At 49.1% G+C, this 15,339-nt stretch overlaps 1 protein-coding gene across 1 annotated transcript in view; it reads right to left on the bottom strand.

Annotated features, from left to right (window-relative positions):
- The window catches only part of C2CD2 (C2 calcium dependent domain containing 2), a 74,795-nt gene that overhangs the window by 51,877 nt on the left and 7,579 nt on the right, over positions 1-15,339 (bottom strand). Inside the window, exons 2-3 of the mRNA XM_037741992.1 lie at positions 14,654-15,164; positions 4,857-4,955 (exon numbers count right to left, since the gene is read on the bottom strand). Of these exons, the coding sequence (XP_037597920.1) occupies positions 4,857-4,955; positions 14,654-14,932 (378 nt within the window). The 5' untranslated portion in view covers positions 14,933-15,164. The remainder of the gene's footprint in view (positions 1-4,856; positions 4,956-14,653; positions 15,165-15,339) is intronic.

Raw genomic sequence — 15,339 nt, 5'->3', positions numbered from 1 at the left:
AAAAAAAAAAAAAAAAAAAAGAAAGAAAGAAAAGAAAAAGGAAAATGGGCAAAGGATCTGAATAGATGTTTCTCAAAAGGAGACATGCAGATGGCCAACAGGTCTATGAAAAGTGCTCAACATCACTAATCATCAGGGAAATGCAAATCAAAGCCACAATGAGACACCACCTCAAACCTGTGAGAACGGTATAACAAGTGTTGGTAAGGATCTGGAGACAGGGAACCCCTGTGCAGTTTGTGACAGTATAAATTATTACGGCCATTATAGAAAACAATGTGGACGCACCTTTAAAAATTAAACATAGAACTAACATACGGTCCAGCAGTTCCACTGCTGCGTATACTGTTGACCCTCAAACGGCATGGGTTTCAACTGCACAGGTCCACTAACAGGTGGATTTTCTTCCACCTCTGCCACCCTGATACAGCAAGACCAGCCCCTCCTCTCCCTCCTCGTCCTCAGCTACTCAACATGAAGACAACAAGGATGAAGACCTTCATAATTATCCACTTCCACCTAATGAATAGTAAACAGATTTTTTCTTCCATATGATTGTCTTAATAACACTTTTCTCTAGCTTACTTCATTGTAAGAATAGAGTATAATACATATACAAAATATATGTCAATTGACTATGTTATCAGTAAGGCTTCTGGTCAACAGTAGGCTATTAGTAGTTAAGTTTCTGTGGAGTCAAAAGTTATATGTGGATTTTTGATGTCATGAGGTGTCAGTGCCCCAACCCTCACGCTGTTCAAAGGTCAACGATACATCCAAAGAAAATAAAATCAGACACCTGGAGCATTATTCAAAACAGCCAAGAGATAGAATCTGCCTAAGTGTCCGTCAACAGATGAATGGAGAGAGAAAATGTGGTAGATACACACAACGGATATTGGCCTCAAAAATGAAGACAATCCTGCCGTTTGCAACAGCATGGGTAAACCTGGAAGACACTATGTTAAGTGAAATAAGCCAGGCACAGAAGGAGAAATTCCACATGATCTCACTTAAAAGTAGAATCTTAAAATGTTAAATGCAAAGAAACCAAGAGCAGAATGGTGGTCACCAGGGGCTAGGGAGTTGGGGACACTGGGGAGGTGTTGGTTAAAGGATTCCAAATTTCAGTTAGAAGGAATAAGTTCAAGAGATCTATTGTATACCATAGTGACTCAAGTTAATAACAATACATTATATACCTGAAAATTGCTAAAAGAGTACATTTTAAATTTCTAACCACACAAAATGGTAAGTATATGACATCATCCATGTTAGACTTAGCCATTCCACATGTATATGTATATCAAAACATGATGTATGCCATAAATATGTACAATTTTTGTCAACTTAAAAGATAAATTTTAAAAAGAAAATAAAGTCATTGATACTTGACAAGGATTGGCAAATCATAGCTCAGGTAAAGGAAGGGTAAACAAATTGAACGAAGCTTGCTATGTGAAATAATGAAATCTTTACGAAATCTCCATACCCTTCCATATTTTTTATTATTGTGGTAAAATACACATAAAATTTACCAGTTTAGCCATTTCTGAGTGCACATTCAGTGGCATTACATCCATTCACTCTGTTGTATCAACCATCACCACCACCCACCTCCAGAACTTGCTTCTTCCCAAATCTGAAACTCTGTCCTCATTAAGCACGAACTCCCCACTTTCCTCCCCCAAGCCCCTGGCACCTCCATTCCACTTTCTGTCTCTGTGAATCAGGTTACTCCAGGGACCGCTAAGAAGTAGACTCATCCAGCATTTGTCCCTTCACATCTGGCTGATTTAACTGAGCACCGTGTCCTCAAGGCTCGTCCACGTTGCGCCCTGTGTCAGAATGTCCTTCCTTTCTCTGGCTGAATTACATTCTGCTGCGTGGACGAGCCACATTTTCTTCACCCGTTCGCCCATCAATAGGCGCTTGGGCTGATTCCACCTTTCAGCTGCTGTGAAAAACGTTGCTATGGTCATGGCCGTACAAATACGATGCTGTTTTTGACTTTAAATTTACATGTATTATTTCTGTCATGCCCATTTCTGGAACTGTGTTTATTAAAAGGATTACAATTGAATCACCTACTGTCTAAGGCCACTTTTCTGGCAATGTAAAGGTTTTTAAAGATAGACTCTTGCTATTTCCACAGTTCTGCTTCCTCCACTCCCTGCCCAGGCCAGCCCTGAACATTCCACTCCTCTCTTACTTGGGAAAGTATCAGAAAACACTATACAGAAACCACTCAGCCACAAAGGGATTCGGTAACTATTTGCTACAAATAGAGAGGGTGCTCACCGCCAGGGAAGGCACCTCCAAGGAGCTCCAGGAGGTCAGGCCCACGGCTCTGTGCACCACAGCTCCCCAGAGTGTAAAATGCGCAGCAGTGGTCCATCTGCCACAGGAACCTCCTGGCTCTCCAGGTGGTGCCAGTCTCAGCATCCTGCACTGCTGCCATGGGCTTCCTCCTGCAACCCCGGTATTTTCTGTGACTTCCTGACATTCATGACAAGGATTGTCTAAGTGTGGCTCCAGTACTGGGAAGGGTATGCAGAAAAGAGAGCTCTCCTATGCTGCTGGGGCACAGAAAACCAGACAGCACTTGGGTGACTGGCTCAGGAATGTTTGGTCAAGCTGAAGTGCGCACACCAGCGACCCGCAGGTTCAGACCTGCCCCTGGGATCCTCCGGTGCTTGTGTCTGAGGAGTCAGGAGGCACAGACTGAGATCCCAAATCCGAAAATCCAAAACCTGAACTCCTCCAAAATCCGAAACTTTTGGAGTGCTGATGTGATTCTCAAAGGAAATGCTCATTGCAGTATTTTGGATTTGAGATGCTTGACTAGTAAAAAATAATGCAAATATTCAAAAATCCCAAAAAAGATCTGATACCCAAAACACTCCTGATCCCACGAATTTCAAATAAAGGATGCTTAATCTGTACTTTTGGGAAAAAGAGAAAACAATTTAATTATCCAACAACAGGAGATGGGTAAGTGAGTGCAGGTTCATCTGGAATCCTGAATTACCATTGAAGCAAAATGAACTACAAAGAACAGAACAAAAACCAACTTGGAGAAGTCTCAAAATTACGGTGATCTACATGGAGAAAGTTTGTTGCAAAAGTATACTTAAGAAATGATAAAAGTGTTGAACACACAAAGAATACCCTAGCTGTCACATGGATACGTGAAGAGGGGGGTGGGGGGCTGGTAACACTCTCTTCCATCTGAGGCCACACAGGCACCCCCTCCTTGCTGTCTGCTGAATGGTACACACACCCCTAACTTGATAATAAAGTGCAGACAGAGCCATAAACATCATACAGCCACACAGATGACATATAAAAATAGGCTGAGGATGAAGGAGGAGCAGCCCAACTTTAGAAGAACAGTCAACACTGTAGGTAGGGAGAGGAGGAATGGAGGATGCAACCTCAGTGTAGATGATGCTTTCGAAAATATATTATTTCTATACACATATGGGAAACATACATGTGAGTTATGGGGAAGGGGGAAGCACTGATTCCTTCTTTCTCCTCCTAAAGTGAGACCACACCCTCCTGTCTAACTGCAACTCTAGACTGTAAATTACAAATCAGTGCATTCAGCAGCCAACAAGAATACTATGTTTCTCCGCGTGGAGCTGGTCTTTGGATTTGCTAGTTATGCTGAACATAACTGGCAAATAAACTAGTTTTATTAATGGGGAAAATTCAGAGCCCAAGAGTAAGGAGTACATATATGAACCATAACAACAACTTGTATTAAAGATAACATTTCAGCTGGTCATGGAGAATCACATCTATAATCCCAGCACTTTGGGAGGCCAAGGTGGGAGGATCACTTGAAACTAAGAGTTCAAGCCAGCCTAGGCAACATAGCAAGACCCTATCTCTGCAAAAAGAAAAAAAGAAATAAAAAAGTTGGCCAGGCATGGTGACATGCGCCTGCAGTCCCAGCTACTCAGGAGGCTGAGGCAGGAGGATCACTTGGGCCCAGAAGTCTGAGGGTACAGTAAGCTGACGCCCCCTGCACTCCAGCCTGGGCAACAGAGTAAGTTCCCCTCCCTAAAAAAATATATATATATATATGAAACAAAACCAAAAAAGAGAGAGAGAAAATTTCTTAGGACTTATCACAGAAGCTTTTACACTTCATGGTATCTGAACAGTCTAGTAAGTTAGCAACAGGAAAGTGAATTCTACAAAACATCGAGATAGCTCACATGTACATAAATACATGCATATAATTCTAGACGTATCATAAATACACAAAGTCTACAATGTGACGTACATATTTGAGCAACAGATACCAGATGTACTGAGATGGAAGTCACCGGTTTAAGCTGTGCAAATCAATGCTTTTAACATATTCGCAGAGTTCTACAACTATTACCACCAGCATTTTAGAACATTTCATCACCCCAACATGAAACCTTAAACCCATCAGCAGTCACTCTCTATACTCCCCCAACAGCCCCCCACCCAGGCCCTGGCAACACGAGCCTCCTTTGTGTCTCTACTGGTTTATCTATTCTGGATCATTCATATACATGGAATCACACAATATGAGGCTTTTTGTGGATGGCCTTTTCTACTCGACATGGTATTTTCAGGGTTCATCTGCACTGGAGTGAGTTTTCGTTCCTTTGCAAGGCGGAATAACGTGCCATTATGTGCATGGATCACACTTTCTTCACCACCCATCAGCTGATAAGCCAGATGGTTGTTTTGATTTTGTTCTAGCGTAAGGGTTCTGCATTTTAGATGACTCTAAACAAAGTCAACTCCCTGCCCCAGCCATGAAGTTTCCTTCCTCCTGCAGGAGGGAACTTAAAGGCCTCCCCACTCACCTTCTCCTCCGCAGACCTGAGCACACTGGAGACCGCCTCCACCGCCAGCTCCAGGGGCTGCTGCCGTGGGTCCTCCTCGAAGGACAGGAAAGGCGGGCCCTGGAACAGAGGGGCAGCATGAGGAGGGGCATGCACAGGAGGGGCTGCACCTTTTAAATTACATATCTGTGTAAAGTTCCGAAAAATTAAGAAACTGCACTAATACATCTTTCTGTTAACTCTGTGCTTCTAAATAGCAGCGATGGTTAAAATATCAGTAGGTTTGCACCTCCGAGGAGCAGCTGGTGATGGTTGTGCTCAGTGGGCAGGGTTCAGCTATGGGAGAAGGCGGGGAAAGGACAGGAACCCAGGAACGAACCTGAAGTTGCCACAGGAAGGCAGCGAAGGGTGTTTTGAATCCTCCTGCTGACAGCATAAGGAAAGAAACACAGACTCTCAGGGTAGAGCCGCTTCCTGCACATCAGTGGATCAGTGGGTCTAGCAGGACACCTGGCCCAGCACAGAGGGCTCTGGGCTGTGTCCTCCCCGAGTCCTAGGGACAGTCCTCTACTCTGGTCTGGAAGTCACCACTCCCTGTTGTGTGTGGTTGCTGTGGCACAGTTACTTAGGGTGCCCCCCATTCTCCTCTCCTAGCCCCCAGGGGCTGGCCTCTCCCTGGGATCTGAGAGGGTAGACAAGATTCCTTGGCTAGAAATGTGTGCGCTTAGTGGCTGCCCACAGAGCAGACCCCTTGGCCCCTACTTCTCAGCCCTCTGGAGCCACCTGGCCCTGAGGTTCACCTTTGCCCTTGGCTCTGCATGTCCTCCCAGCCTCATTCCAGGAAACTCAGTCAGCTCATGTCTGTTCTGGTTCTTGCAATTAAAAATCTCCAAGCAAGGCCGGGTGTGGTGGCTCACACCTGTAATCCCAGCACTTTGGGAGGCCAAGGCAGGCAGATTGCTCAAGGCCGGCAGTTTGAGACCAGCCTGGACAATATGGCAAAACCCTGTCTCTACCAAAAATACAAAATTAGCCGGATGTGGTGGCACACACATGTAATCCCAGCTGCTCAAGAACCTGAGGCATGAGAAGCACGTGCCCCCAGGAGGCAGAGGTTGTATTTAGCTGAGATCACCCCCCAAGACTGGGTCTCAAAAAGAAAAGAAAAAAATGCAAACAAGAGATGTGCAATTAAATGAACCGGACCACAAGGCAACAAGACCAGCACTTTATAACAAGGAAACCAGGGTTTACGTGGCCGGCCAAGTCCTGTCCTTTCAAAACGAAGCCCTTGAGAAGCCAAATGTGTATGCCAACAACAGAGCCCTGGATCAAACTCCTTGAACTCTGCTCCTGATGTTCTGTAGAAAGCACGTCACGTTTACGTAAGCTCTGACTGAGTGGTTAAAACCATGCAGCCCCAACGCTCCCATTGCATTCCATCCCATCTCCGCCGTGGTGAGCTAGGTCCAGCTACGAGGCTGACCGAGGGTGGGACAGGGGAGGTGGTGTAAAACTGCGCCGTGGAGACTCCACCAACACGGTGCAAGTGAGCGAGCAATGAGGTTATGCTGTGACTAATTCTCGAGAATTCCCAATAACCACGAGTAAACCTAAAAGACAGAACGTTTTGATTTATACACTTCCAACCTCACCCTGTTCGTGCACTATCTACCTCATCCCCAAAAAATCAGCAGAGAATTAAATGTACTGCTGGAGAGGGATGAAATCACGGTTTCAGGACTGCTCTTCTGGCATTCTCTCTGGTGGGAATTTGTTTGGGTGGGACCTGCTGGCCAGGACCACGCTGTGAGCTTGGTGATGAGACAGTTCTGTGCACCTGGCCCTCTGGGCCTGAGAGAACAGAACCCAGCACAGAGGCCAGTGCCAGGCAGGGAACCATGAGCAGGCAGCATGCCAGCACTTGGAGGATGGAGTGGAGAAACTGTACTTTCTGTAGTAGCCTAAAGATACAACGTTGCCTTACACCAGCCTGGGTGCAGACACATGCTCCCCTGGGCAGCAGATGAAGTGTTTACCCTCTTCCCTTGCTACCTTCTGAATTCAAACCTGGAAAAGAGTTTGCTGGGAATCTTAAGATCAAGGGGTGGTCTCACAAGGAAAATAAGTTATTAAGAGAGAATGCTTTTCCTTTCCTGATCTGCCTCGTCCTTGAGTTTCAGGAGCAGGGCGTACTTGCCTGCCACACAACCACAAATTCAGGCATCTCTGCATCTCTGCTGCTGTGACAATGCTGAGAGGACCCTCATTCCAGACCCCATTGCACTTAGACTAAAGGAAGATTTAATGTCCACGTGAAAAAAGAAACACACGAGAATTGCCAGGAAAACACTGAAAAAGGAGAACAGGGTGACTAGTCCCACCAGATATTAAAACACACTATAGAAACCCCATAATTAAAACTGTGTGGCTCTTGTACACCAACAAACACATGCACTACAAATGAACAATATAACCATCCTGAAGGGGATGGGAAAAGACAGATACAACCTAAGAAACCTGGAAAACTGTATCTTGACTGCACATAAATGCTGTAATCCAGTAAATGTGTTTCATGGGTTGGGAACTCAGAAACTACTTTATGCATATACTAGAACTGAACACATAAGTAGGAAGTAAATAAGACAGCAGGTATCCCATGATCTACTCTTGAAGAAGGGAGTTAAGAATAAGAAAGGGAAACTACTAAAATGAACTCTGTACCATTGGACTAGAGGTACAGGATACAATCAGTTTTGAAGATAAACATAAAGAGAAATACACAGAAATACAGACGTGTGCACATGTGTTAGTATACACATGTATGCTTGCTATTACTGAATACTGAAAGGGAGCAATGAGAACCTAGCAGTAATGAACACACACAATGCCTAGGTCTTGGTTTCTAAACACTTCTCCAATAAAAGGAATCAGGGCCGCTTGAAGAAGTGGGTGAATCCAGGGCTGGGGAGGAGAAAATACAAGATGAGCCAAAAACAAACATTTAGTGGAAACATAAAGTAAGGAAATGAAAATAAATAGTGGGCTTGATGGAAGAACGAAGAGGCTGCTCTCAAAGGAGCACCGTGATGGCCCAAAGGAGAGCAACTTCAGCGGCTGCTTCGGTTTGGCTCTGTTTGTAACCCCACGTGTCAAGGGAGGGACCTATAATCCCCACCTGCAGGGGGAGGGAGGTGAATGGATCATGGGGCCGTCTCCCCCATGCTGTTCTCATGGTAGTGAGTGAGTTCTCACAAGATCGGATGGTTTCATAAGCATTTGGAAGTTCCTCCTTACTTCTTCTCTCTACTGGCGCCTTGTGAAGAAGGTCCCTGCTTCCCCTTCCACCATGATTGTAAGTTTCCTGAGGCTTCTCCAGCCATGTGGAACTGTGAGTCAATTAAATGGCTTTCCTTTATAAATTACCCCCTCTCAGGGAAGTTCTTCACAGCAGTGTGAAAACAAACTGATACAGCAATATAATAAATAATGATAGTACTGGACTATAACCCACAGAATAAATATCCATGAGTCCACACTGAGCTGAACAATCAGATAAATATCTCACTGGAGGAGAAATGATGGTTCTCTCTTGCGGTAGAGTTCCAAATAATAAAGACAGGAAGGAAAGGAAACAGAAAGTCACCATCAAGTGAGCTGCAGCTAAGTCACCGCTACACACAGGATACACTGATGGTTGGAAAATCAATGAGGAAAAGTTTGAGGCACAGTGGGATCCGTGCAGGCTCAAAGTATCTCCCCACACTACCTGTTAGCCACAGCAGGAAAGACATAAGGAGGTGACGTGGTGGGGATCTGCGTCCCCGCCCAAATCTCAGGTCAAACTGTAATCCCCAGTGTTGCCAGAGTGGCCCGGTGGGAAGAGACCGGATCATGGCGGGGGCAGTTCTCCTGAATGGTTTAGCACCATCCCCGCTTGTACTGCACAGTGAGTGAGTTCTCATGAGATCTGGTTGTTTAAAAGTGTACAGCACCTCCCACCTTTTTCTCTCCCTCCTGCTCTGGACCATATAAAATGAACCTGCTTCCCCTTCACCTTGCACCAATCATGGCGGATTCATGTAAGTTTCCTGGGGCCTCCCCAGAGGCAGAACTTGCCATGGTTCCTTACAGCCTGCAGAACCATCAGCCAACTAAACCTCTTTTCTTAGAAACGACCCCGTCTCAGGCATTACTTTCTGGCAATACGAGAATGGACTAATACAGGAAGATACATAAAATACATGAGGATGACCCCAGCAGAACTCAACCAAGTCACCATGCCCAGCATCCACTGCAACAAGACACGTTGACATCACAAGCCCCATACACGGTGCACGCCACTTCTGTGGTTTGTTTAACCTCACTCCAATCATATGGAAACACTAGACAAATGGAAAGACGGTCAGCAAAATAATGATCAATAGTCTTCAGTTATCAAGGTCATAAAAAACAAAGAAAGACGGAGAAACCCTGGCAGACTGCAGGTGATGAAGAAGTCACTCAATGCGGCAGGAACCCTCAACAGGACCCTAGAATGATAAAAGGAGACAAGTGGAAAACTGGTGAAATGCAAAGAAGGCCTTTGGTTTAGTTGTTAGGCATTGTGACAATGTTAATTTCTTGAACTATTACATTAATCTCATTGTCTTATGAATCATAGTAACATGGTACCAGTGTTAATTTCTTGGTTCTGATCATTGAGCTGTGGTTATGCAAGGCTGAGTGAGGAACATTTGAAAACTGAATTACTTTTTTCAACTTTTCTGTGAAAGCAGTTCAAAATAAAGTTTAAAAAAGAAGACTTTAAAGAGAGCAGCCCACCTTTATTGACTCACTAAGTGCCAGGCATTTTATAAATGCCTCATGCAGGTCTGATCTCACCTCCAGGAGAGTAGATTTTGTTTCTGGATTGAATCCAAAGTTATCCCTTCTACAGACGATGCACAGAGACTCTCCCAGGATCGCACAGCGGGGAGTGCAGAACTGGAGCACAACAAACCTGCACCCAGCTCCAGAGCTTCCCCACGGGCTAAAGTACCCTTCTTCCTCAGCAACCTGGCAGGAGCCCTCGGGAGTGGAAGTTAGCTTTGGCTGAATTTTAGTTGATGTGAACACTACGCCCACATTTTCCTGAATTCCTGTCTTGTTGGGAGAATGGGTGAGTGCAAAGAACAAGCTGAACTGGGGCCTATTCCTGGGTTTTGCATTGATGACTTGCAAAGCCATCAGAGCTTCCTTTAATGTTGATTCTTTAGAAGTGAAAAACAAAGCACATTAAACAGCTTGTATTGCCCAGGCCTGGCTGGTTCCCAAGACAGAAGGCCTGAGTCCAGATGGGGTAATGGGCATCACCACTGTTTCTCCCAGCCAGGGACCCATCATTCACCCCACTGCGCCCAGGGCCTGCCCAGAGCCGGCTTTGTGCTGGGCACTGGGTCTGGCTCTGCCCAGACAGCCCCTGGCTCTAACCCAGCTCACAATGCCGGGAGCTGACCAGGGCATAAGTTACTCTGGGGGGTTGGGAGGAGGGCAGGGCAGGGAGCATCCTGGCTGAAGGGGACGATCAGGGACCTCTGAGCTGAGACCCAAAAGATTTAGAGAAGTTAAATAAACAGAAAAGAGATAAGAATCTTAAACAAAAGGAATGACCTGCGGGAAGGCATCATATAGGAAAGGTCCCTAGACACGAGCAACAGAAGGGTCCCCGGTGGAGGGTGCCGGGTTTATAGCACCAAAGCGGTGCACGTTCCTTCTACTGGCAGAGGGAAGGGCATCCTGCAGTAGCGGTCACAGTTCTGCCAACCGGCTTCCTACATCATGGCCACCGTCATTGGTCAAGGAGTTTGGACTCTGTGAGCATGACTGGAAGGTCATTACAAAGACTCTGAAGTCTGGTGGCCACTTTGTTTACTTTTTAAATACAGAAACTCCTATTCAAGTCAGCGCTATTAATAACATGTTCCAAGTTCACACGGCATCTTTTTTTTTTTTTTTTTCCCCACAAAGACTGCACATTGTTTAATAGTCTTGGTCATCTGCATTTAGAACATTCGTCTAAAGAAATCCTGGGCTGAAGGACTAAAGAAATAAACAGCGTTGGGGACCCTCCTAGTCTGGGACCTCATCCCACTCAGGTGGGCCACTGCTAGATAAGCCCAGATTCAGGCCACAGAACACGGGCCTCACTTCAGGACGGGGGCTGCCTACATGTGGTCTAGACGGCATCAGCCTCGGGAGGAATGCTGTGCGGCCCACGGGCGGGGGCCACTGCTGCAAGCGTGCTGCTCCCAGAGTCAGGAGACTGTGGGACAGCAGTCCCGGAAACTTCCAAGCAGGTGTCAGGGGTATAACTGATCATCATGGACCACTTTGTAAATGTTGATGTATTCGCAGGGTAGCAAAAGGAAAATCTCAGCTGGTGCTTTCAGATGCCATATTAGTTCTCAGTCTAAGGAGCCTGACCTGAGACTGCGCCAGTTCTGGGATCTTCTGTTCTCTGTGACCAAAGAGCCATCTCATCAGTGGGAATTAGGTGTCTGCAACACCAGACCAAGCAGAGAGGCAAGAGTCAATGCTAAAACAACTGCTTTTAGGTGGTGCTGGGTGAAAGAGGAACTCTGATGGACAGCAGGTGTATGCTAGCAGCTTCTTACCGGTGATTCTCAATCCATGGGGCACCCTCATGTCCCCCCCAGGCCTACTCAGGCAGATGTAGGGGCAGGAATGGGTGCTGCTAAGCTCTCTGGGTGAGACTCTGGTGATCCCTGTCCACCTGGCGTCCACCTGGCCGGTCAGCAGATCAGCAATGGTTTCCCCTGACGTCAGTGCAAACCACTGTCACATGTAATTCAGAACCCTTTCTGGAATAAGGGTGGGAACCTGAGGTCCCTGCAACATGGGAGCTGTGCTGCTGCGGTGGTAATCAGAGAGCAGGAGAATCCTCAGAGAGCACAGGGACTCCTCCGGAGCTGACCAGTCCTTGGGTCCCAGGAGGCGTGAGCCACTGTTTGGGATAACACATTAACAACTTGACTTTCTGAGGCCTTCTTGCTGGCTCTCATTTAAAGGAAATATTTGGGTCTCCAAGTTGAAACTGCTTCCCACAAAGGAACAGGCTGCAGCTACGGATGGGCAGACCTCGGCAAATCCCTCTGGCTCATGGGCTTCAGTCGCCCCTTCTAGTGAAGGAAGGGGCTTTGGCTAGGAGACTTTTTAGGGTTTCTTTCCATCTTAAAATACAAAGCTGGGATAAAACTTGGAATGGGAGGAGTTATCGTCTCCACTGGATAGAAAACTCCACTTTTCACAGAGAATGCTGGGTGTGATTAAGTTATTACCAGTGTTTTCTCAATCCCTAAGCGACAGGCCAAGAACTGGTATCCTTCCTGGGTAGGACAGAGTGATATGAGGACAAGGCAGAGGCAGGAGGGGGAGCACTAAGCTGTGGCTCTCTGGGCGGGCGGGCGGGCGAGAGCGGGCTTGGAGTGTCAGCCCTAATCCGAGATTAGTAGGAATCGAGGTGGGGGAGGGCAACAAGAAGCTCCTGCCAGAGTCAGGGCGGCCATGAATGCACACAGCAGCCCCTGCTCTCCCACACTGCCATCGCTGTCACCACAGTGATGGCCCAGGACGTTGGGAAGGTATGTGACAAGTGCCGGAGTCAGGGCGGCCTGGAATGCAAATACCACCACCTGCTCACCCACAGTGCCATCGCCCACACATAGCAGTGTGGCTCAGAATGCTGGGAGGGTGTGTGACCTTCACTCACAGGAGCCCAGTCACCCAGATCCTATCCGCCTGCAAAACCTTCCATTTGAATGCAAATGAAACGACATTCCCAGGCATCAGGGCTGTGTCCCCCGCCCCCAGAAAGTAAGCAATACCAACAACTGATGTCCCAGAACTGATGGACTATGTCCATGCAAAAATGCCAGAGATGTCCCTGGGCTGGGACACTACTGCCTCTTCCAGGCAGGAGGTCAGGAGAGATTGGTGGCTGAGACTGCAACATGTGGCCCACAGCAGAGAGGGAACAGAGGAGGCGCAAACACGCCGAGACCCTCTCTCCTCTCCCTGAACGCAAACCCTCCCTGCTCGCACACAAAAGCTCAGGTAAAAAGTTTTCATCCAAAACTTTCAAATATTTCCTTCTGTGTTCTCAGACTGACTTGAGCAGCCCAAGACAGATGCCAGGGCGGGGATGTCCTCTCCTCTGCCTCTCTCCCTTCAGGCATATGCGAATATGGAAGGATCTTCTCCAAGGTGATCACATTTTCTGAGGCCAATGAAGAGATGTCAGGAAAAGAACCAACCCACATATACAGGAGGTAGGGTCACTGCCTCCGAGCCCGAAACTCCGAAGTCAGAAGCAGAACTTACAAGTCATTCCCACAAAGGACAGAGATGAGATCTGTGCCCAATCATGCCACCAGCCTGCAGAGGATTCAGCCTCAGAATCCAGGCCTTGATACCAGGTCAGTCAGGGGTTGGTGATGGCAGCTTCCTGGAGAAATACCTGTATTTGCTCCTGGATGTGAGGACAACAGCGCTGGAGGGCTCGCAAAGAGACATCTGGTTTCCCTGAGAAGCTATCCAGCACTGGACAGCTGAGGCACAGATTCTGGGCACCAGGACAAAAGTCAGCCGACTGCCCCTGAAGCCTTTTTTCATCCAAAAGGTATAGTCATTTATTTTCTTTTTCAAGAGTTCAGAACAAGGTCTCTTGATGTGCTGGCTACATACTGACATTCAAAGCTTTTTTTGTTTTTTAACTTCCATGGCCATGTCTTCCAAGGCCATGGCACAAAGACCAGGCACAGGGCGGCCCACCATGGAATATTCTGAAGGTTGATGGGTTTGGATATTCAAAATTAGCAATTTTGCTATTTCTACAGCGAATGACCACTGAGCTGCAAACACAGGTGCAGGAAACTGTGTCCTGGAACACACAGAGCAGTGGCCAAGACTACAGGCCTCCCCAGACCCACCGAGGCTCCAACCCCTCCTGTGAAATGCCCGAGGACAGTAGACGCCAGAGCTTGGCATTAAACTAAGATGTCTTCAAAGCAAAAATAAGTCACCAAGTAATCAGCGGCTATGGAAACACCCACAGGACTGTGAGGCCGCAGAGGTAAGAGAGAGGCCCTTCACCTGCAGGCCAGGGCCACTGGGCGCCAGCTCTGCAGCCCACAGGCTCTGTGGCCTTGGGCAGGCTGTTTGCCTTCTCCGGGCCTCGGTTTCCCCATCTGTAAAACCGTCGTAACACCCATGTCATAGGAGTTTTGAGGACTCAGAGGTGGCAGGCGCACCGAAAGCCCCAGTAGGATGTCTGCCCAGTGACTGGCCTCCAGCAAATGATCAGTATTTTTATATAACAAGAAGTGCAAGTCTTTGGAGATAAATTCTTGGTGAAATTCAGCTCTGCGAGAGGAGGGAGCACATTGGGGTCAGAGCTATTCACGTATCAGGTGCAAGCTCAGTACGTGTCCTATAGGGCACTGGAATTGGCCCCAGGACTCCAGGCAGGCAGGTACCGGCTGGCACGGTACCGACGGTCCCTCCAGCCGTCAGCCTGTCCCCCGCGGAGCCCAGGGCCTGGCGCACCTGACGTCTGGGGAATAAAATCCATCACTTTGGTCTCCCGTCAAGGGTCCTGGCTCCCCCGTCTCTCTCCTAACTCTCACGGATGCTCGGCGCTGCGGGGAGGACTCACTTCGCCTCGGTCAGGGGCTGCAGCGACGCCTCCAGGAGACAGCTCTGCCCCGCCCGCCCGCCCCGGCCTCGGCCACCCCCAGCCCGCAGTCCCGGAAACTCACCCCTTTCCTCTCGGCCTCCTCGTTCAGGGCGGTCACCCAGGCGGCCTGCCACTGGCTCCTCCAGCTGCCCAGCGTCAGGATCCAGGACAGCAGCGCGTCGGACCCCCGGCGCGGCCCCTCGCCAGGCTCCAGCGCCGGCCGCCGGGGCTGGGGTCGCACCCTGGCCAGCGCCCACTGCGCCAGGTACAGGCCCACCGTGGCCAGGGCCGCGACGAAGAGCGACACTAGCGCGAGCCACTGCACCTCCCCGAGCCACGAGCCCAGCCGGGCCAAGGCCATGGTGCATCCCCGGCCCGCCTCGCCCCAACTTCCCCGGCAGCCCCGGGCGCGGGCGGCGGGCTCAGGATACGCTCTGGCTGCGGCCGCGGCGCGCGGGGGGCGTGAAGGGGGCGCGGCGGGGCCGGAGCCCGGCGAGGAGCGCGGCCCGGGGCCTCCGGGCTGGGCGGAAACGCGCGGCGGCCGGGGCTGGGCGCAAGCCCCGCACACCTGCGGAACAGGGGCGCGAGCGGACCTCGCGGCCGGCGCTCCCGACTCGGCGTCTGGGAAGTTCCCGGGCCGCGGCCGGGCTCGCTTGTTCCTGCGCGCCGCCCCGGGCGTCCCGCCCGCGGCCCAGCGGTGGCCGGAGGAGGCTCGGGCCGCGGGGCGGGGCGGGGTGGGGGCGGGGCCGGAGGGAGGGGCGGGGCCGG

Source organism: Cebus imitator, unplaced genomic scaffold (assembly GCF_001604975.1).
Source record: "Cebus imitator isolate Cc_AM_T3 unplaced genomic scaffold, Cebus_imitator-1.0 Scaffold112, whole genome shotgun sequence".
Taxonomy (NCBI): Eukaryota; Metazoa; Chordata; class Mammalia; order Primates; family Cebidae; genus Cebus; species Cebus imitator.
Note: the sequence above shows the minus strand (reverse complement) of the source record. Positions and strands in the feature narration are given on the sequence as shown.